Source organism: Durio zibethinus, chromosome 3, assembly GCF_047325235.1.
Source record: "Durio zibethinus cultivar Kanyao isolate XHJ-2024 chromosome 3, ASM4732523v1, whole genome shotgun sequence".
NCBI lineage: Eukaryota > Viridiplantae > Streptophyta > Magnoliopsida > Malvales > Malvaceae > Durio > Durio zibethinus.
In genome coordinates, this window is record NC_143164.1 from 30,813,477 (window position 1) to 30,835,698 (window position 22,222).

Below are 22,222 nucleotides of genomic sequence, written 5' to 3' on the forward strand. Positions count from 1 at the left end.
CAACCAGGGTTTTTAGTGCATTAAAATCACTAATTTCAATTCCAAACCTTGTTAATCCCATTTGATTGTGAATTTTGATGATTGACCTGAGTTTGATTAATTTTGATCACATTTGACCAAGTTTGATTTTGTTTAACCATGTTTGACTCTAAGAGATTTTGATCAAACTGGTCCTAAATTTGATATTAGAAACTTTTTAAAGTTAAAGGAATGTTATATTCGAACCAGGTTGGATTTTAAATGCCTTATAACTAGCTTGATTTTGTTTGGATAAAATTAGGTATTTATCGATGTTAAAGGTGAATAGGTGAAATAAGAGGTAAAAAAAAAAAAAAAAACACATTGTTGAGAATGGTGAGGTAGTTAGGGAGGGTAGATCTAGGAAAGTTAGCTACCATGGCAAACCACCCTTTTTTTTCTTTTTCTTTTTTTTTTTGTAATTTTGTAATTTTTAATTATTTTAATTAATTTTATTAAAAAATAAATTTGAAATTGAACTTTAAAACTTAATTTGACCCAAAATTGGAGTTTGAATATGAAAAATTAATTTGAATTTCTATTGGGCCTAAGTGATTCAAAATTGAATTAGATTATGCTTCGGCCGATGCAAGATAATTAAAAAATAATCAATCCGAAACAAAAATTAATCAAGCTCAATTAGATAAATCCAGTTAAAATGTTTAAATTAACTCAAGTCAAAATGAGTCTAAAATCAAACAAATTCAAATTGATTCAAATAAAATTATTTGTCAACTCTTTTTAAGCATTTTTCATGAAAACATATTTTTCTATATGCTTATAATTGAAAAAAATTATCTGTGAAAACATAAACCCTGAAAATTCCAACATTGTGAGCCGTGTTAGCCGCAATCCCCAATCTAAGTCTCCGACCACCACTTTCAATAACGACAAATACAACAACCACACTTCTATCGAATCCTCTCCAACAAGGACTATAAAAAAATTAGAGGAGAAATACGAAAAAAATTATTAATTAAGAATTATAAGTTTTACTCAATATTTTTTATTAAAATTAATAGATATTTATTAAGGAAGGCTTTAAAACTTTTAAATTTGTTTAATAATGAGGTGCAACCTATTATTCATTGATAATATAAAAAATTCATACACTATAAATATATCAAATATAAATTTTTAAACAATAAATATTTTCTTGAGTCATTTGACATATAAATTTGAGCATTAATGGTACTATATAAAATTAATAACATTGCAATCATTAAATAAATAATTAGCATTATTAAAAGAAATTTATTTTATTATCTAGTAACAGTTTGATATAATATTTCCAATAAAAACATAAAAAGAAATTTTGTTAAAAATGACATAATTGATAATTATATACTAACAATTTAATTCAAACATACAACATTCGAAATAAAGGGAAAAAAATAGTGTTGTAGAAAAAAAATGTTATAATATATATTTAGGTAAAGTAACACACTTCTTTCGACCAAAACGTAAAGTGACATACTTTGCGGTAAAATATTTCTATAATTTAATTTTTAAGTTAGCAATTTAGAACAATATTGTTGAAAACGAAATCACAGCTGCCGTGAGTTCGAGGAGTTAGAGTTTCATGAAACTAAAAACTCAATGATTTTTAGAGCACTTGAAGATAATTTTTTGAAAAAAAAAAAAATGACATGTGTCGGAAAATGCTTTTGATTTAGCAAGAAAAAATTTTTAAACTTTATCCGATACATCTTCTTTTTTAAAACATTCAAATATGCTTTCGAAATTTAGAACATCAAAGAGAAGACTTTGACAAGACGTACATGGAGAATAATATTGCATTATATTTATCTCCAATAAGGTTTGTTCCATTTTTCCACATTTCGCTAAAAACAAAAATATCTTCGTCTTTCTATATATTAAGTTGATCTCAATCAATGTCACAAGTGAATTAGACAGCAACAAATGGGAAGCTCTGCAACAAGTAAGCGCAATTTTGGGCGGCTAAGCAAAAGATCTTCCTTTTGAACAACTGTTAACAAAATCTTCCATTCTGTACTATTTCTTCTTTTAGGAATTGTCTTGTCTATTCGGACATATGTCTTTCCTTCAACCTAAAATAATAGACCTACTAAACCCTCGAAACAAAACCATTAATCAATCTATAACTATAGATTCATGATTTTAAACGAACGAATGTAAATGAAACATTGGAATCCCATTTTTTTCCCCATTTCAAAGTCTCTGTCAAGTGGTGATTGTTCATCGAAACGTGGAGAGAACTCGACCTTGTCAACCGACCACGTGCCCCTTGTCCTTTTCATGGTTGAGCCCTTCAAATGAAAACTTCATGTCGAAAGCTTCTAACTGTACTAACCAAAAAAGAAAGAAGAAAAGAACGAGAAAAGAAGTGAAATTACTGAGTACGAGTAAAATAAAAGCAAAGTGTGATTAAACTGAGAATGACACTTTGATAAATGTCGCCATATAACTTCTTCTAAGTCAACTATAGAATTTCCTTTCCATTGTACCTTTAATTATTTCAGTCTTTTTAGCATAATAGGCAAGAGTAGAGAGGAATTGAAATATTGAAACTTCTTTCCGACGAAAGGACATCACAATATCTGGTAAGTACTTTGAAAGACTCTACAGTTTTAACAATCATTATTATTTTGTTGGGTCTTTATTTTTTTTGTTATACCTGAAAATGGTTGGAAAATACTGTAATGGTCATCTATGGCATTCTGGTTCTAATAATTTGGCTGTTGGCTGCAACTTTCTAGGAGAAATTTAGACAGGCCAAGGGCTTGCATTTAACAAAAGAACGTAGCCTTTGCAATATAATTTTCACTTCTTTATTATTCTAATTCAGCATCTATACAGCCCAATTTTTTTCCGTTTCATCCAGCAGGTTAATGCAAAAAAAAAAAAAAAATCATTTCACCTTTTTTTGTCTCCCCGAAGTTTGTATTTCTCCTATTTTCTTTTCTTTTATTTTTTTATACACCAATCAGAAGGTAAGAAAAAAAGATTCTTGTTCGGAAATTTTTTCAGTCCTCATGTGTTCAAAGCTACGTTCAGGTAAATGGACGCTTTATTAGTTCCATTAATATTCTTTATCAGCATGCCATCTTGACTACTCTGTGAAGAATGCCCTTCGTTTCGAATGAACTATTCTCAGGTCTTTGCCTTCGGCTAAAATTTACAGCAAATTAATTAAGCCCCAAAAAAAGGTCAAAAATAAAAAAGCAGCAAACAAGCTGGAGAATAAAGTTAGAAGGGAAACAGCACAATACATATAGTTTTATTCAAATCCTAGGATTCTATATATGTTATCGCCGTTGACATATCAAAAGAAATATAGTACGCAATTTAAGAAAGGAAAAAGTTAATTTGGATAAGATTGAACTATGCTTCAAGCTTTTAATTTAATTATTAAAGACATTTGAAGAGACATTAAGAGTTTAATGTCGAATCAGATCTTTTTTCTTCTTTTTATTTGTGTTAAAATTTTGCTTTTCTAATGTAATAAAAAAAAAAAAAGAAAAAACTATGTTTTAAGCTGAAAGGAATCGTGACAACACTCTCGTCAGAATAACTGAATTGATATGTGTTTGATTGATACACTTGTACTCGCATCTTAGGAAGATAAAAATTCTCCACATTTTAGCCATGAAAATAAATATAGGAAACAATGAGAAATGCTACCAACCTGGATACTTGATTATCAAGCGTTTTTTTTTTTTTTTTCTACCTTTGATTTCTTTTCATCAAAAGGGAGAAGCATCTTCAAGAAACTGATCAGACACGAAGTTAAGTGGCTCCTTTGGATCCATTGCAGTTATTGATTCCCACCAGAAATTCATAATTACTATTATATAAATGTCAATCTTATGGGACTTGCTACTACCCTTTAAGGACGTCTACAGTTAATGTTCTTGATTTTGACTCGTTATTATTGTTCTGCGCGTATGGAATAATTTCATTATTTCCATTTTAATCTTACCTAAGCGCCATTTGCAAGTGTTGAAAAACCCCTGGAAGAAGAGGAAGACTACTGATGCAAACGGAGGGTGAAACAAAATTTATGTGGATTTGATTTCACCTGATGTTTTTAGTCTCGAGAATTTTCCAGTAAAAAGAAGTTTTTCATTGTGCTGCAAATTTACAATTAACCAATTAAGAGTTCTGTTCCAATGTTAGATTATATGTAATGAAATTTTATAGTGGTAACTGTAAAAGTGTGGTTTTAAGAGGGGAAAAGTATGAGAGATTAGATACGTGTCATTATAGGTGGAAAGCTGGAAGATACCATCAATTTGTTTAACAAAAATTGCGGTTTTTTGAAAAATGAGAGAGAATATAATTTATTAACGATGTTTTATTTTCATTTGGAAGATGGTACTGACATGTATAAAAGTTGACAATTTAAGTGAAATTTGATTGACTTAGGAGGCCAAATGTAATGTCTGGCTTAATCACACCAACCTTCCTCACTATATTTATTGTTAAATTGGTTTCTTCACCGAATTCAGTATTCTAAATGAAGATGCTTCTTTTTTCCGTCTGTCAGCACACCATTTATAGAAAAAATTGCATCAATCTTCTTCCATTTCAGTGTTCAATTCATCACTGAAAAACAGTTTACACAAGTCACAATCAGCTCCAGCTACCAAATTGACTTCCCTCTCTACTCTGTGAGCCTAAAATTCTTCCGACTTGCCTAGCTCACCTAACTCGTTTTTTTTTAATCCAAAAGCAAACAAAATTTCCTATGCTTGCTATTTGTCCGATCAACAGAACACAAAATCTTGTAAGTTTCAAAGAGATGATCACTGACACTTTAAAAACCCACAATAAATTGAAAAAATCTGCTTCTAATTTTAAACTGAAGAAGGACCAATAACATTACCTATTATTGCAGTAATGCTTAGCCAGTAAAAAGGGGTGAGCATATAAAACTAAAACGTTTAAGTGGTCGGTCATAAATAATAAAATCCGGATTGAAAACCATGGTCTCTTTCATCATTTCACATGTTGCAAACCACAACAGAACATATTGGGCATGCAATAATAAACAAGGACAACTCGTCCTGATGGGGAAAACTTTTTTCCTCTCTTTTTACAGTTCATATTCAAATGTGTTGTCGAATTGTGCGTGTGTGAGAGATATGGAAAAATCACAGTCAAAACCCAAATAGAAAATTCACAAATGATTACAATAAAATAGGATAAAATATAACAATGTTCATTTTAATTATAATTGTATTTTAAAAATAATTATTTAACTATTAATTTTAATTAATAATTTAAGTTTAAATAAATATTTTTTAATCATTTATTTATTAATTTTTAAATACGTATTGATGTGATACTTATCAAACACCATATAAGATGGTCAAGTTTTTTATGTCAATTATCAATAAATCACATAACATTTTTAAATAACATGTCAGTGTAACATGGCATATGATCATTAATGTAATAGTGTCACATCAAAACGTGATTAAAAATTGAATGAAAAAAATTTTACTAGAATTTAAATGGTTAAATTAAAAAAATTAATAAGTAAGTAATTATTTTCAAACCATTAATATAATTGGATGATTAATTATGTATTTTATCCAATAAAATATAACAATTAGTTGACTAATATGATAATCTCGTGGGTCGTGGCGCGTTCTACTTCTGTCACGCATGCCCCTTCTTTTACTCGTTTATTATGAGAAAAAATTATTGTTTACCTTCTTGTCAAAAACAATTTATTGTTTACTTCGCCGATCTTTATATAATCCCCTCTTATCTAATGTCCTGGTAAGCTTATCTTCTGTATCTTCAACAACAATCCAAATCCCAAATCAGATCTCTCTCTCTTTCTCTTTCTTCGATTATTGCCCTTGGTTCTCCGATTAAAAGCAAACTGTTTTCAGTTGACAAATGGATGTTTACGAGAGAGGTTTCAAATCTGAAGCTCCACAAAGTGAAAAAGAGATGGACGTAAGGAAAGGTCCGTGGACTGAAGAAGAGGACTCCATGCTCAAGGCATATGTCAATATTCATGGTGAAGGTCGCTGGAACTCTGTTGCTCGCTTATCAGGTTAATAATTTCTTCCATGAAACATGTCTGCTTCACTGAAAATCGATGAAACCTAAGAATTTTCAGCTTGTATGCATCTATTTTGAACATATTTTTTGTGATACTGATATGACATAAATTTCTACAGGATTAAAAAGAACCGGCAAAAGCTGCAGATTAAGATGGCTAAACTACTTGCGACCAGAAGTCAGACGAGGAAGCATCAGCCTCGAAGAGCAGCTGTTGATTCTTGAACTCCATTCTCTCTGGGGCAACAGGTTTTTGCTTGACTCCCATATTGCTTTCCTCATTCCTGAAATTCAATAAACATATGGTTGGTTTTGGTTAACTTGTATAATTTTGATCCTGAAACTCTGAAGGTGGTCAAAAATTGCACAACACTTACCTGGAAGAACAGATAATGAAATAAAGAACTATTGGAGAACAAGAGTCCAGAAGAAGGCAAAGCAGCTTAAATGTGATGTTAACGGTAAAGAATTCAGGGACACCATGCGTTACGTTTGGATTCCCCGTTTAATGGAACGGATCCGTGCTACATCCGAGTTCCCCTCAGGTCAACCCTCAAGCACCACCTACATGGAAAGTATCAGCAACTTAACCACCAGTCAAATCGGCTATGCAAACTCAACTGGGTCGGTCCAGTTTGACTCACGTCTCCTGCCCGAGTTATCAGGCACTTTATCAGACTCCCGGGACACCCAGGTCTCTTCCGTTTCAGATCTAACAGATTCTTACAACGCAAAAAGCGTTTCAAACTACCCGAATAACTTACAAAAAAGTTCGGTTTTGTGCCCGGAGAATTTAGCTGGCATGTGGGGTAGGGATGATGGTAAATTTCGGGCGACAGAGGAGCAGAGAATTGGTTGGTTGGGTGGTGGGGACTCGATGGAGAATTTGTGGAATGAAGAGAATATTTGGTTCTTGCAGCAACAGCTTTATGATGAGATATAATGATATGAATTCGCTTACGTGACGTATCAAGTCTTATATTTAAAACATTTTCGTCATTCTGCTATCTGATGGAGTATATTAAAAACCAAAGATTCGGCTAAGCTAACACCACAATTTGAGAACGTTTGGAATGTAAATGATTCACGCAACAAAGTCAGGATGATAGAGGTATATAGCATTAGAGTATTCTGAAGTATATCAATTGCACAATTTTGTTTTAGTGCTGTTCGAGTATTCATATTTTCCTTTTTATTAAAAACAATTTTACTAGTAAAAAGCACTACTTCTAGGAGGAAAGTCTCCCAGAGGAACTAGCAGCAGAGTTTATAATCTTCTTCAACTTGGTGTGTTTTACAAGCCTAAAAAAATGGTCTGTTTCATTTGTAAGCAATCTAAGAATTACGAGCCAATGAAACCTTGTGAAAGGAAGAATTCTTGGATAATATGATTTTGAACAAAAGATTTCTGAGTTCTGAAATCAGATTCCACCGATAATGAAATTAATTATGTTGGATCAATATATTCAGGAAGAAAAACTTTTGCACAGTTTATCCGATAGCAGGTCAAGAAGTTTGGTTTAATATTCTATTTATGTGGAACAAGTGTCCAACTTCAAGGCATCCATGCAAGCTATTTAGGTTTTCTTTTCTCTTTTTTTTTTTTTTCACTTATATTATTTATGGGTGATCAAATATACTAATAAGATTTCTGGAAGATAAAGCGTGCAAAGTTTTTTTTTTTCTTTCTATATATAATACATAAATATATAATATATAAACTGATCATGTCTCTTTGTTAAAAGCATGTAACGCTTTTAACTTTTGAAAATTTATTCATCCAATATTGTTCTCTTGGTCTTACATTGAAATGGAATACAATTTTTTGTGAGTTTCATGAGCAAGAAAATATGTCTTTCTTTTTTATTTTGTCATTGCAAACTCTGAATTTATTTAGTGTGGAGTCTAAATCGATTGGACTCAATCTAGTGTCAAACTTGAGTGTTTATTTTTTAATTTTTTCTTTTCTTTATCATTGTATTTATCATTATTTTATTCTATCGCTGTCCTTATTTTATATATTTTTATGTTGTATTTATTTATTTATTTTTTATTTTATTTTATGTTGCTTATCTTTTTCTTTATTTATTTTATTTATCATTATTTTATTTATTTATATTTTATTTTACTTCTCATTTATCTTTATCTTTATCTTTATCTTTATTATTTTACCTTTCCCTATCGCTTTTTTTCTTTTATAAAAAGTAAACAAAAATAAAAAAAAATAAAGAAAGGGTTTGGCTAATATTGAAAATTTTATCGGTAGTGATAATTTACAAGTTGAATTTAGGTTGGATTCTTGAAGATATTTTTTTATTTTTGTAAATAAATATTTTAAGATTAAGATAAGAATTTTGGCTGATAATAAAGATTTTTATAGCTCTAATCTTTTAGGATCTTATTGTGATCAAGACACTTTTTCTATAAATGCCTAAGCATTAATCAACACATGAAATAATAATCACAAAGAAGAATTTAGGAGTAAAACTGTTTTAGGCAGTTCAAATTTAAATTTTAGGCTTTTTTTTTTTGTTCTCGATAATTTTTTGATGAGATTCTCAAATTCTAACAAGATTTCGAGATTGTTGTGACATTTTTCAACTAGCATTGAAGTTTTTTATGGACATTCTAATGATATCTCCATATTCCAATGACAATTCCCAGTTTCCTAATTATCAACTTAATCTGACCCGACTTGATCCAATCCATAATGTCTAACCCAAGATCAATCACCCATTGAGCCACTATTGAGCCGAAGCCAAGCCGTACTATAGCTGAGCCACCATGTGTGCCTTAAGTCGAGTGGAGCCATTATCTGTGCCTTGAGTTGAGTGGAGTGGAGCTGCATTCCTCTTGAGCCGAGTCGTTTCATTTTTTTTATGTTTTATTATATTATTTCATTATATTTATTTATTTAAATTAATTAATTTTTTTAAAATATACAATTTTTAGAATCAAACTCTCGAATCCTATCAAACTATTGAAAGATTTAAATTAGTTTAAAATTATTTTAAAATTATGAATTATGCTAAACTATTGAAAATTTTATAAGAAAATTAATCAAAATATATATTTCTTTTTTTTTAAACTAATCCTACCAAATTATTGGAAGATTTAAATTTCAAAACTATATCTTATTAAATTATTGGAAGGTTTAATTATATTTTTCTTAAAATATATTTTTGAAGTCAATCTTACCAAATTATTGGAAGGTTTAATTTTTTTCAAGAAAATGAATTTTTTAAATTAATATTATCAAATTATTAGAGGATATATTTCGCAATAAAATCTTAACAAAATATTGAAAGATTTATTAATTTTAAAAGTAATAAGTCTTTGAAAGAATCTTAACGAATTTGATGACGGAACATTTTTAGAGAGTGACAGTAGTCTCCTTAAATACTCTTGAGGTGAGAAAATGTTCTTAATTTACTATCAAACTATTAGAGTAATTTTCAGAATAATTTTCAATATTAAATTATTTGGTAAATTAAAAAAAATGTTTTAAGGTTAGATAACATGAAATAAACTTGTACCATTTTTTGGATGGATGTTGTAGAGGTGCTATAACTTTCCCTGCACATAAAATACTATTGAACTCAATTTTGATTTTGTAGACTAAAATCTACTATTTTAAAGAACTTGAGTCAAGCTTAGGATTTCTTTTAAAAAATGAATCGATTTAGTTGGATCACCAATCACACCTAAAACAAAAGAAGATTAGTGGTAACTCCCAAAGTTATACCTAATAATAGGTTCACGGATTTAGACATTCTGACAAATTCGAGACTCTACTTGAGACAACCAAGAGTCAAGCCAATAAATGAATTGTGTTATCTAAGCGTAATTTAATAAATTTGATATTTTTCTTTAAAATGTTTTTCTTTATTTACTTTCAAGCATTTATTATTCAGTCATTCATATGTATTTCATAGCATGAGCTCTATAAATGGGCTTTGTCCCTTATGAGAAAGTAGAGTACTTACGCTTTCATGAGATTTCATATCTCCATATGGGCTAGAGAAATACCCTCATTTGAATTTTGCCCTTTCTGTCGGTAACCTATAATGGGTGAAAATTAAGTTGCCTTACTAGTCTATAATGGACAATGATGTGAGAAGTAATTTGAGAGTCTTTAGATTCAATCCAAGCTACATATAGTCGAGAACCTGCTAATTAGGCATAAAAATCATTGAGTCACCAATAATCTTTTTTATCTAAGTGTGATTAGCCGCTTATGTGAATCTACCTCTTTTAAGGTTGTCTTAAACTTAAACTAAGGGTCCTTACAAAAATAAGTTTTGGTCTACATCAATATAACTAAGTTCTGGAGTTGGTTACTATTGCTATCCGTTAGAAGTATCACAAGTGTATGGGTCACAAAAGTAATAAAGATTGAAAGTATTTCGAATATCGTCTCTTTAGAGATATGAAAGTTCTAAACCTAGGGGTAATTACCAATTTCAACCTTTCAGGTATATCTGGTTCTATGAAATTTTTTTTCTTTTAAAGATATAATTAACCTAAGATTGATCTAATAAACTTACCAAATAATTAAAACCTAAATTTAACTACAAATTATAAAGGTTAAAAATCTCTAAGGAAAATTACCAAAAAAAAATCAATTTTCTAAAATGGCAGATTACTAAAAATGGAAAGTAACAAAATAAAAAATTCAATTAAATATAATTTAAATCATAATTTAAATTTCAAATTTAAGAGTAGTGGGATGGAAAATAGAACGTGGAATTAGCAATAAAAAGTGAAATTAACCTAACAAAATATAAAAAGTATAACTAGCATTTTAATTTAAAAATGAACTTACTTAAAATCCTAATCTAGCCTAGAATGCATGAAAATGTATGGAACAAAAATCAAACATGAAAATAGCACAGAAATGCATGGAATGATGTCCTAAAAATAAAAATTAAAGGTTACCTAAAAGCTAAACTAAAATCCTAAATGAAATGGCCATCAATTTTCATTGAGGCATTTCATCGAACATCTAGTATACTATAGGCAAGCTCCTAAATTAACTAACCTAAATCCTAAGACATACAACCAGAATTAAATCTAAGCTAATCTTAATGAAAATGACAGATGAAATATGTATAACAACACATAAAATAAATAAAAATTGCTAAACTCCTTAATTAAAACTAAATACAACCTAGCCTACTTTACTGAATGAAAATTATCTAACTCTATATGGTACTGTAAAAACTAATTGAACTAAATAAAAATAGACCTAAAAATGAACTAAAATGATGCATGAAAGCATATTTGAAGACCAACCAAAAATACAAAAATTTAAAGTGTAAAACCAAACCGAAAAATGCACACTACATGCAACCTATGGCCTAAAATGCTATGCCAATTTAACCTTACCTATGGAGTTTGCAAAAACTTTTTTTCTTCCTTAAAATAGACTAAAATATAAACCAAAAAATGCATGTGACGCCTCCCTAAAACAGAACACAAAATCCAGAAAATTAAATGCAAACTGAAATACTAGAATGCATGGACACTAAAACCTATCAACTAATATGCTTGGCAAACGTAATCCTACCTAAGGAATTTACAAAAACTATTTTAATACTTTAAAATTGATATAAAAACAAGAAAAAAAGGTGCAAGAAAGTTTTGCCTGAAACTAACCAGAAAATGAGCAAAACAGTTTTCAAACCAAAAGCAAAATAAAGGCCTAAAATGAAAATCTAATAAGCTAACTACTACCTAAAATAGAAAAATGCATAAATGTAACATGAAATCTAAGTCTGGAATCTTAAAATAAACATGAAAATGAACAAAAAAATGTCGAAGAACTTCACCAAAATAGAACAGCAAATGAATGCAAGGCAGCTTTGAAAACTAATAAAGAAAAATGCATTTAAATGTATGGAAACCAAAACTACTCCCTAACCATTTCACCAAACATAAACCAACAATTTTTTTTTATCATCTTATCAATGCAAAAACATTATAAAAACATGCACCAAAAACCACTTGACATAACATAAAACAAAAAGAAAAATGGGCAAAAATTAATACAAAGTGAAAGAGGATGAATTAAAAAAAAAAAAAAAAGAAAGAATCAAGTTTCTTAGGCCCCCATGATAATTTTCTCAAGCCAAGGCCACCTTGGACTATCCTCCGTTTCCAATCAAAAGCTCAAACATAAAACATAATAAGGCAAAAAATAAGAAGAACCAAAGCTAGGAAAAACCAAAAATGAAAGCTAAAAATTCATTGCCAAAAATGTAAAGAGAACAAGAGCAAAATGTAAAATTCCAAGCATCCTCCCAAAAACTCCTCCCTAAAGCATAAGTAAAACTCCTCTTAAATACATCCAAACAACATCAAATAATCCCCTAAAAGTCAAGGCAAGATACGCAAAAGGTGGCTTGCCAATGACATTAGAATAGGAAAATGGAAGAAGAAAAAAAAATGCTACAAGCAATGACAGGTTTGGCTATCTCTTTTGTCTCCTCATAATGTCCTATTTTCCAGCCCTATCCTAGGTCCTTTCTTAACCCATAAATGGTTTATTGAGCCATCCAAACTTTCTTTCTTTTGCTCTCTCCTTTGCCAATTCTCCTTTGCCCTGTCCTATTTTTTGCTTGCTTTTTACAATCAATGTAGCTCTAAACTCAACTTAAAGCTCCTCCAAATCAGCTTGTACAGTAGCTCCCTTCAAGCAAGTCATCTTATGCGAGAAAGGAAAGCTCCACATGCTTTTGTTGGTACTCATGGCTTAGGGCTTCATGGTCATGTATTGGCATTTTTTTCTTCTTCTTCATGGCTCCATTTTCTCATGGAAAATCAATCTGCTCATCTCTTAACAGCCTTTGAATTGCCTTGGCAAATTTCCTACTAGGTTTGGCCATTGTTTGCATGAGGACACTAGGTGCGAGCATGGTGTTTGGTTTTTCCCTACACATGAAATTTACAGAATTTAGGTGGATAATCAAGCAAAATTAAATCAAGTTAAAATTTATCCAATTAAGTACATGATAATTTAAAAAAAATGGAATTATTTGTTACGTGCGGGGAAGGTTTTAGCACCTCATTATGCCCAAAATTGGTACCAAATTAATCATATGTTATCTTATTTTAGGCTTGAACAAATATGGTGTTTATTTGTTTTATTTACTTACACAAAGTCATCATACAAAAATTTTGTCAAAAAACACCATACAATAATATTAAATAATCATACAATACAAATTGTGCAAATAATAAATAATAAATAAATCATACAAATAATAAATCAAGCAACAATAAATAAATCATGCAATAATATTAAATCATGCAAATATATTAAATATCTTACCAAAGCTTTTTTTTCTCATCATTTTAATTCAATTACACAGAAAATAATAAATAAATAAATAATAAAAAATAAAAATAAAAACTTAAACTAGAAAATAAAATAAAAAAGAAAAGAAAAGCAAAAACTTATGATTCGAGTCGGGTTCAAAGCGAGTTGATGAGTAGATCCCACTCGGGTTAGGATGTGGATCCAAGGCCTTAAAATGATGACATTCCAAGCTACTATAAAAGGAAAAAAAATCTTCATTTTCTTCAAAATTCACCTCTTCTTTCTCTCTAGGTTTTAGATCCTTTGCCTTCTCTTTAAAAACCCACTATAAATTTAATTGAATCCTTAAAAAGGCCATGAAACCCAAATTTCAGCCTCGAATAATTCAACCAATTGTCAAAAAATTCAAATTTTCCAAGAAAAGTTCACATACCTAGAATTCGAGCACCATCCCTCTCTCCAACCATAGTAGAACCTATAAGAAAATTTAAATTTTCACCAAAAAATTCAAGCCAAAACCTAAAAATTTCCAAAAAAAATTGTAGAAAAAATAAACCCAGAAATTGAAGCTAAATACTTTATAAAATTAACCAAAATGCCAAAATTAAATCTTAACTCCAATAATCAGTAGAAATCCAAATTCCTAAAATTAGAATCTAAAACTTAAACCAAAACACAGAGATTAAAACTTCCCAAATCCTAAAAAGAACCCATAAACTTCTAGAATCAAAATTGTTTTCAAAAAACCAAAAATTCCCTAACTAAAACCAAAACCCATATAATTTTTAAGCTGTAATTTTTTTCTCAATTTCTTTTTGCTTGTTGTGTGTTTGATTGCTTTCTGTGTGTTCTCTATATTCACGGATCAAGTCTTTTTATAAGAATTGAATCCCTTTTAATTTGGAAATTCTTAAGTTCTATCAAATCTATGAGAACTTTATAAGATTCATTTTTTTTATAATCTTTCCTATTTCTGATTAATTAAGGCCAAGTTTTCCATAACTAATCCATCACTAAATTCCAAAATCTATGATTGAATTTAAGACCAAAACCAAATCCAAGATTTCCTAAAAACAATTCTTATGTTTTCCTTTTCTTTTTTGATTTTCTAACCTTTTTTTTTAAATTTTTTTGACTTTTGACTAAAAATAAAAATAAACCAAAAATAAAATCAAAATCAAAATCAAAATTAAAATTAAACCAAAATAAAAATTTTTAGGCTTTTAATCCTTGGGCCCAAAATATTGTATAAAGGCCCAATTTACAATTGAAGCCCACTTTCATATCGAAAAACTTTCCTAAATAAAATAAGGTGTCTATAAACCTTAAGAGACCTAATCTATAGGCAAAGCTATATCTTGCCCTTTTTAGAAATAGCCCAAAATATATGTGACAAATTTTTACGCTAATCAATTTTTTTGTATTGTGTGTTAATTAACCTCTTTTTATATATGGTACTACATGAAACATATTGAATTTCTTTATTCATTCATTTTATTTTTTTATTTATCTATTTGTTACTTAGATCATGATAACATTAGACTTGAGTATTTTTGCAATCATCTGATTTATGCATTTCATTCATGCCATTTTGTGTCAATTTATAGATTTTGGTGGTTTTTATAAGTTTTTGTTCTTTCCATAGCATAAAAGTATGCACCCTAATCATAAAATGTGGTACATAAGATTCAATGATAGGTTGGTCGTCCAAGAATCAAATCTAATGGACTCACCACTAGTACAATACTCAAGCCTAAGATAAATGCATGGAGCAAGAGAATGCCAACTCATTTGAGAAATTGGAGAAAGCCCAAGAATAGCTTAAATGAGAACTAAACAAAATATTAGAGGTCTTAAATAATTCGAATAAAAAGAAAGTGTGGAAGAAGATTCCACTCCATAAGACTATCCATCACAAGATTTTGTCAACCTTTGTTCCCTCTTGAGATGCCCATACCAAGCCTAGTCATTTCAAGGGATCCTTATATAATAATTTATATTTTCTAAAGGATATACCTATCTTGGAATGCTTTTTACATTAACTTAAGGGCAATTTCAAAGCTTCATTAATCATGTGTTCATAAAAAAATAGTTGAACCAAATCAAGCCCTCAACTTAGATGACCCAAAAGAGAATAAAAAGGCAATTGAGGCCTTAAATGATGCTAAATCTAAAGAGAAAATGAATTTGTTGAAAACAAATGTTACAAACTGTCAACAAGATAGACTTTTATGGCTCTATAGATGCAATTGGGTTTTGCTTAGTACCGGATGTAATGCTGCCAAAGTTTAAACTATCCAAGTTCGAGAAATACAATGGTACTAACTATCTAATGACTCATATGACGTGTATTGTTAAAAAATGGCCACTTATACTAGTAATAAAGAGTTATTGATCTATGTGTTCTAAGATAGCCTTGCTAACTCAATTGCTAGGTTGTATGTCCTATTGGACAGATCTCTTATCCATTCATGAAAAAGAGCTCACAAAGGCATTCATCACCCAATACCAACACATCATTGATTTAGCCTTCGATTGCTTGCCTTTATAGAGCATGGAAAGCAAACAACTGAATATTTTAAAGAGTATGCCAAAAGGTCGAAGAACATGGTTGCTTAAGTTAAACCACCTCTTACCGATTGGTGATTTCTACAAGTGCACAAATCGTTCAAGTAATAATAGTAACCTAAGTCAAAGTATCGTTTCCATGAAGATTAGTGAAGAAATCCTTGCTATGTACCTAATGTTGGCATACTTCGTATCGATCCAAAAACTTGATTGCTAGATGTAACCATTTAAAATAATGAAAACATAAAGAGTCACCAATCAATCTTTTTTAGGGTGTGATTGGTCACCCAAAAATTTTATCTTCTTAATAAAATGATCAAACATGTTTAAAGTTTATTAAAAAGATAATTTTGGTCTATAAAAATAGGATTGGGTTCGGCAGTTGGTTATATGTGGGGAATGATTAGCACCTCTATAGTGCCTATAAAATTGGTACCAATTAATTATGTGTTATTTATAGCTTTGGACAAAATTTATTTTTATATGCAATTAAATAATAATTCCCTTCATTTTTAAGAAGTATAATTGTTTAAAAATCTTTGTTTAGAAATGCTGTGGAAATCTCTAAATTAAAGAAATACTTTAAAATTCACCAACATAAAGGTAGAATTCAAAGGTAATCCGTTTCGTTTAAGATTTACCATAACATTTCTTTAAAAATAAAAATAATATTCTTTGAAAATGATAATTTTTGGTGACTCTTCAACATCTAGGTAGAGTATCTAAAATTATATTCCTTAGAATGTTATTTTAATTTTATTTATTTATTTTTGAAATCAATTTTTTAAAAATAATTAAATAATTAAATAATTAAATAGCTAATCCTAAATATCAATAATTAAAATAAACATATATGTAAGCAATAAATACAAATACGAATGCAAATGTGTGTCATAAGTGATGATGAGATGCAAATTAAAGATTAGGTTCTTATATAAAAATGACCACCTAGACTCTTCAATCTCTAAGCAGAGTTTCGTTGTGAATTTTTATATTTAAAATTCTATTTTTTTCATTTTTTTGTTTATTCTTTATTTAATTTTATTATTTTAAATTATAAAAATATATGAAATTTCTTAATAAAATAAAATTTTTTAAATACCTCATCATTTAGGTAACATTCAGAAATAAATTATTTCACAAAAGGTTTTCATACAAATCCTTAAAAATTTAGGATAGATTTTAAGGTTTTGGGGTGGGTTTAGGGTTGAAAAGTTTCATTTAAGGTTTTAATTAAGATTTCAAGATTTCACTTAGGGTTTAGAGTTTTATTTAGGGGTTAGGGTTTCACCTAGCATTTAGGATTTACACATAGGGTTTTAGAGTTTCACTTAAGGTTTTATTTAGGGTTTCACCTAGGGTTTTGTTTTAGGGTTTTATTTAGGGTTTTAATTTTAGAATTTTAATTTTAGGGTTTTAGGAATTTACAAACCTCTCTAAAAATCTTTAATATCTAGGCAGATTTTTTGGAGTAAGTTGTTATTTAGGGTTTTAATTTTAGAGTTTTAGTTTTAGAGGTTTAGGAATTTATGAATTTCTTTAAAAATCTCTAACATCTAGATAGATTTTTTGAAACAAGTTCACTTTTTATGATGTCCAAAAATTAATTTTTATATCTTTTGTATTTTTTATTAAAAATTATTTATTATTTATCTTTTATTAATTTATTTTTTATTATTTAATAATTCTCCAATCTCTAGGCAGAATTATTATTTTTTTCAAATACGGTTTTTTATTCCCTCCAACACCTAGGAAAGTATTTGAAATTTTATTTTAGAAATTGTTTACTTTTTTTTTTTAATTTTGTTTAATTTAACAATGAAGATGACATATGCATGCTAATTAGAAGGCTAATGCATAGATCAAGTTACTGAGCAACAAAAATCAAATATAAGCAGAAATAAACATATAATCACAATAATCATAATAACAATATTCATAATAACAATAATAATTATAATAATAATAGTGGTAATAATAATAATTATTATAATTATAATAATAGTGGTAATAATAATGATAATGATAATGATAATAATAATAATAATAATAATAATAATAATAATAATAATAATAATAGTAATAATAATAATAATAATGTAAAAGCTATTTAAATATTCATAAGGCCTAAAGCTTTTTACTTTCATTTTAAAAAATGCCATTATTTCTTTTTTTTTAAGCACCATTTCCTTTCTATTTTTCATTTTTCATTTAAAAAATAAATAAAATAAAATAACGTCATCAATTTTCTTTTAAACCTTATTTCCATGCACCTTTTCTTTTAAAACATATCATCATTTTTTTTAAGTGTAACAAAAATAAACATGGATTTCCATGCATAAAAACAAATAGGACGTTAAAACCTTAGGCCTTGGCACTGACCAATTTCTTGAAAGGAAAGATCTACATGCAAAGATTAAAACCTAAAAATTGTTTGCAAATTGTTCTCTTATTGGTACAAGCAAGGACAGAAAGAAAGAAAGAAAACCTAATCTTTAAACTAACTTTTAAAGGCATGAATAAGAACTGAATCCGTTAATAAATGGCCAAAAAGCAAGAGTAGGCATTCAAAGGATAGAGCTTTATGCATTTACAAGCATACCACATATGAATAAAAGAAACAAATAAACCACAAAATAAAAGAGAAAGCTTCAAACCAGAAAATGAAAACAATGTACTTAAAACTGACCTCACATTTGGTTTTGGTCTTTCTTTTTTTGGTTCTCTGGTTTTGTTATTTTTTTCTACTCGAGTTTTCTTGTGTTGCTGGTGTTTACTTCTTCTCTTTTCCTACTACCCTTCATACCTCTATCATTGTTTCTTCTCTTTTCCTTTCGTTGGTTTTTTTTCTTTTTTTTGGTTATTCTTCTACTTAGGGATGAATGCACAGTGGGGGGCACTAGGGGTAATTGCCCCCACTAAGATTTTATCCCTTAAAAAATATATTATAAAAATATTTAAAAAGTTTAATTCCTTTATAATGCCCCCACTAAAAATATATATAATATATGTAAAAGTCAAACTTATAGTAATTAGAAGTGATAGGTTTGTGAATAAAAAACTATTTTTAAGGTTATTATAAAAAAAAAAGGGCAGAATTGATTGTAAATAAAAGTAACTGGTTTTCCATTTTCCTCCATCTTCCTCGCTTTTGCAACTTTTAGGTTTTCAAATAAAAAAGGAAAAACCAGAGAAGAAAATTAAAGAAGTAAAAAGAGAAAAAAGAAAGTCTTTAAACTAAATAAACAAATTACAAGTTGGTTATCTTTTTCTTCCAATAAGTTATTCAAGTAAGTTATTTTTTTTATATATTTTTATAATTAGTCAATAAGTTTTTTTTATATATTTTTATATATAGTGTTTATTTACTATTTGAAATTTGTTATATTAATGAAATAATTTGATCATATAGTTATGTTATTGATAACATTTATATTTTTTTAATCATGATTGAATTTTTTATGTTTTATATTTTTCTTTATTTTTTTATTATTACTCATTTAGCTAATAACATTAAGTATGGAAAATTTTAATTTTTATATGGAGATTATAAAATTAGTTAGAGTTCTATCCAATTTCTTGCATAACAATATGGTTACAGTGTGTGAATTGCATTTCTACTCATATATTTCAAATATAAAGTCAATTGATCTTCATTAACATGCACAATTGTATTTTGAATATGTGTTCTTGTTTTTTATAAATTACATAAACTAAATTATTTAATTTAATTAGTTATGGAGAAATATCTTATTAAGAGGAAGTCAATTTTTGAAGAATCATCTGGAATCAATACTAGTGGCATACAACATTGTACAAAGCAAGTTTGTGTTGAATTAAATTTAGACTATCCTCATTTGGATCCTGGGTTACGAAAAAAATTTTGGACTATAACACTAATGATAGAGACAAGGTTTGAAAAGCTTATTTGTAAAATGGTCCAAGTCAACCTTATGAACATAATTTTTCCCAAAGAAAAAAATGGAAAGGTATTACATCATTTTATCCTTACGTGGTTCAAAGATTATGCTAATTGGTTGGAACATAATATAGAGAAGGATACCGCTTTTTGTTTGTGTTGTTATCTTTATAGAACAAAAATTGGAGAGCAAGCAAGTGGTGATTTGTTGATTTCTAATGGATTCACAAATTGGAAAAATAGAGAAAATTTTGATATTCATGTTGGAGGTCCCAATAGTGCTCATATCAAAGCTTAGAAGTGTTGTCAGGATTTGCTAAATCAATAGCAACATATTCAATTTCCTTTTGCAAAACAATCTGATTAAGCATGAAAGGATTATTGAGTTCACTTAACTATGACACTTGATTGTATTCACTTTCTTTTACGTTAAGGTTAAGCATTTCATGGTAGAGATGTAACTAAGAATTCTCATAATCAAGAAAATTTTCTTGAGCTTCTTAGATTTTTTGCCAATCATAATGAGACCATCAATAGTGTTGTCTTGGAGAATGCATCGAGAAATTAAAAAATAATAGCACATGATATTCAAAAAAATCTTATTGAGGCTACCAATACCATCATGAAAGATCTTGGAGATGGATTATTTTTCATTTTACTTAATGAATTTCATGATGTTTCAATCAAAGAATAAGTTGCTATTGCTTTGCACTATGTGGATTCTAAAAGGTATGTTATTGAACATTTTTTTTTGGTATAATACATGTCAATGATACAACCATTTTATCATTTAAGGTAGCTATTGAAGCATTATTCTCTAAGCATAATTTGAGTATGTCAAGGATTCATGGGCAAGGTTATGATGGAGCAAGCAACAAGTATAATGAATTCAATGGATTGAAAACTTTGATCATGAAAGATAATGTATCTGCTTAATATGTTCATTATTTTGCTCATCAACTTCAATTGACACTTGTAGCCATGGCAAAGAATCTGATTCAAATTGTATTATTTTTCTACATTATGACAAATGTGGTGAATATTGTCAGGGATTCATGTAAACGAAGAGATGTTCTTCGAGAAAAATAAGTTGATAAAGTTGCTAAGGTATTACAAGTCAATAAACTTTCTATAGGAAGGGATTTAAACTAAAAAATAAGTCTTCAATGAGCAGGGGATACACGATGGTGTTCACATTATAGGACTTTGATAAATTTGATCCTTATGTTTGGTTTCATCCTTGACGTGCTTGAAATTGTTATGGAGGATGGAAGAGCTTAGAGCAAAGAGGTGAAGTTTCTATCTTAGTAGATTTGACTCAATCTTTTGACTTTGTTTTTAATTTGCATTTGATGAAAAATATCTTGGGGAGTCAAATGAATATCCTTGGCATTACAAAAGTGAGATTAAGATATTGTGAATGTGATGGCATTAGTAAAAGTAGTGAAGCAACAACTATAAATGATGAAAGATGATGGTTAGGAATATTTGCATAAAGAGGTTTCTTTGTTTTGAGAGAAAAACAATAACTCATGGAAGACCTCAACGCAATGCTCTAACAATGACAAATTTACATTATTATTGGGTTGAGTTGTTTTATACAATAATTGATATGTGTTAGCTGTTTATGTGAGATGCTGGTTTAAGAGGGAGTAAATTGGAATTCTCCAAGGGAAGTTCAAAATATAATTGAATTGAAAATTAAGATCAATATCAAAATATGATGCAAACAACAATAAATTGATAATCTTAAAACAAATACAAATCAAAGAGATAAGCATAGAAAAATCAAACACAAAGATTTATAGAAGTTCGATTCTTCTCCGTAAGGCACCTACGTCTTTTTTTCTTGGTTATCCACACTAAGGCTTCAATATTCTATTCTTGAATTGAAATTACAACTCTATCTTTTTCTTAAGGTTTAGATAGCAACCTAACACTTTATACTTTCTAGGCTAAGTAGCAACCTCTCAATCTCACAAATTCAAGAGGATACCTCAACTCTTGATTACAAAAACATTTAATAGTAATGCTATCTTAAAACACTTCTCAAAGGCTAAGAGTTTACCAAGTTTAAATACAAGGAAATAATAAATGAACACCAAATATAATTGGAATACAATAAATAAAAAATATATGGATTTTTAAGCTCTAACAACTCTTTATTCTTTGAAGGAACGAAAATATTGCTTGTTAGTTCTTGCTCTTTTGATTTATTAACCTTTTTTATGTGTTAGAGTGCCTAATTTATAGATGAATTGAAGAACTAGCCATTTGGGATGCTTTAGAAGAAGAAATGCTTGTTGGAAGCTTGAAAAACTAGTCGTTATACA

The 22,222-nt window shown here is 28.8% G+C and overlaps 1 protein-coding gene and 1 long non-coding RNA gene across 2 annotated transcripts; one reads left to right on the forward strand and one right to left on the reverse strand.

Moving 5' to 3' along the window:
* The first annotated feature begins 5,913 nt into the window (after positions 1-5,913).
* On the forward strand, positions 5,914-7,219 carry LOC111283759 (transcription factor MYB108-like). Its single transcript, XM_022872372.2, has 3 exons — positions 5,914-6,073; positions 6,201-6,330; positions 6,433-7,219. Exons 1-3 carry the CDS (start codon positions 5,914-5,916, stop codon positions 7,022-7,024), a joined length of 882 nt encoding a protein of 293 aa, XP_022728107.1. The 3' UTR covers positions 7,025-7,219.
* LOC111283761 (uncharacterized) lies at positions 6,120-6,597 on the reverse strand. Its single transcript, XR_002689428.2, has 2 exons — positions 6,459-6,597; positions 6,120-6,365 (listed from the first exon to the last, which is right to left on the reverse strand). It is a non-coding gene; the product is annotated as an uncharacterized LOC111283761 (long non-coding RNA).
* Positions 7,220-22,222: the final 15,003 nt, after the last annotated feature.

Excerpts from the sequence above, each read along its gene's own strand:
- LOC111283759 (XM_022872372.2), top strand. The coding sequence starts at position 5,914 with ATGGATGTTTACGAGAGAGGTTTCAAATCTGAAGCTCCACAAAGTGAA. Across the intron at positions 6,074-6,200 it reads CTCTGTTGCTCGCTTATCAG|GATTAAAAAGAACCGGCAAA; the intron begins GTTAATAATTTC and ends AAATTTCTACAG. Across the intron at positions 6,331-6,432 it reads CATTCTCTCTGGGGCAACAG|GTGGTCAAAAATTGCACAAC; the intron begins GTTTTTGCTTGA and ends GAAACTCTGAAG.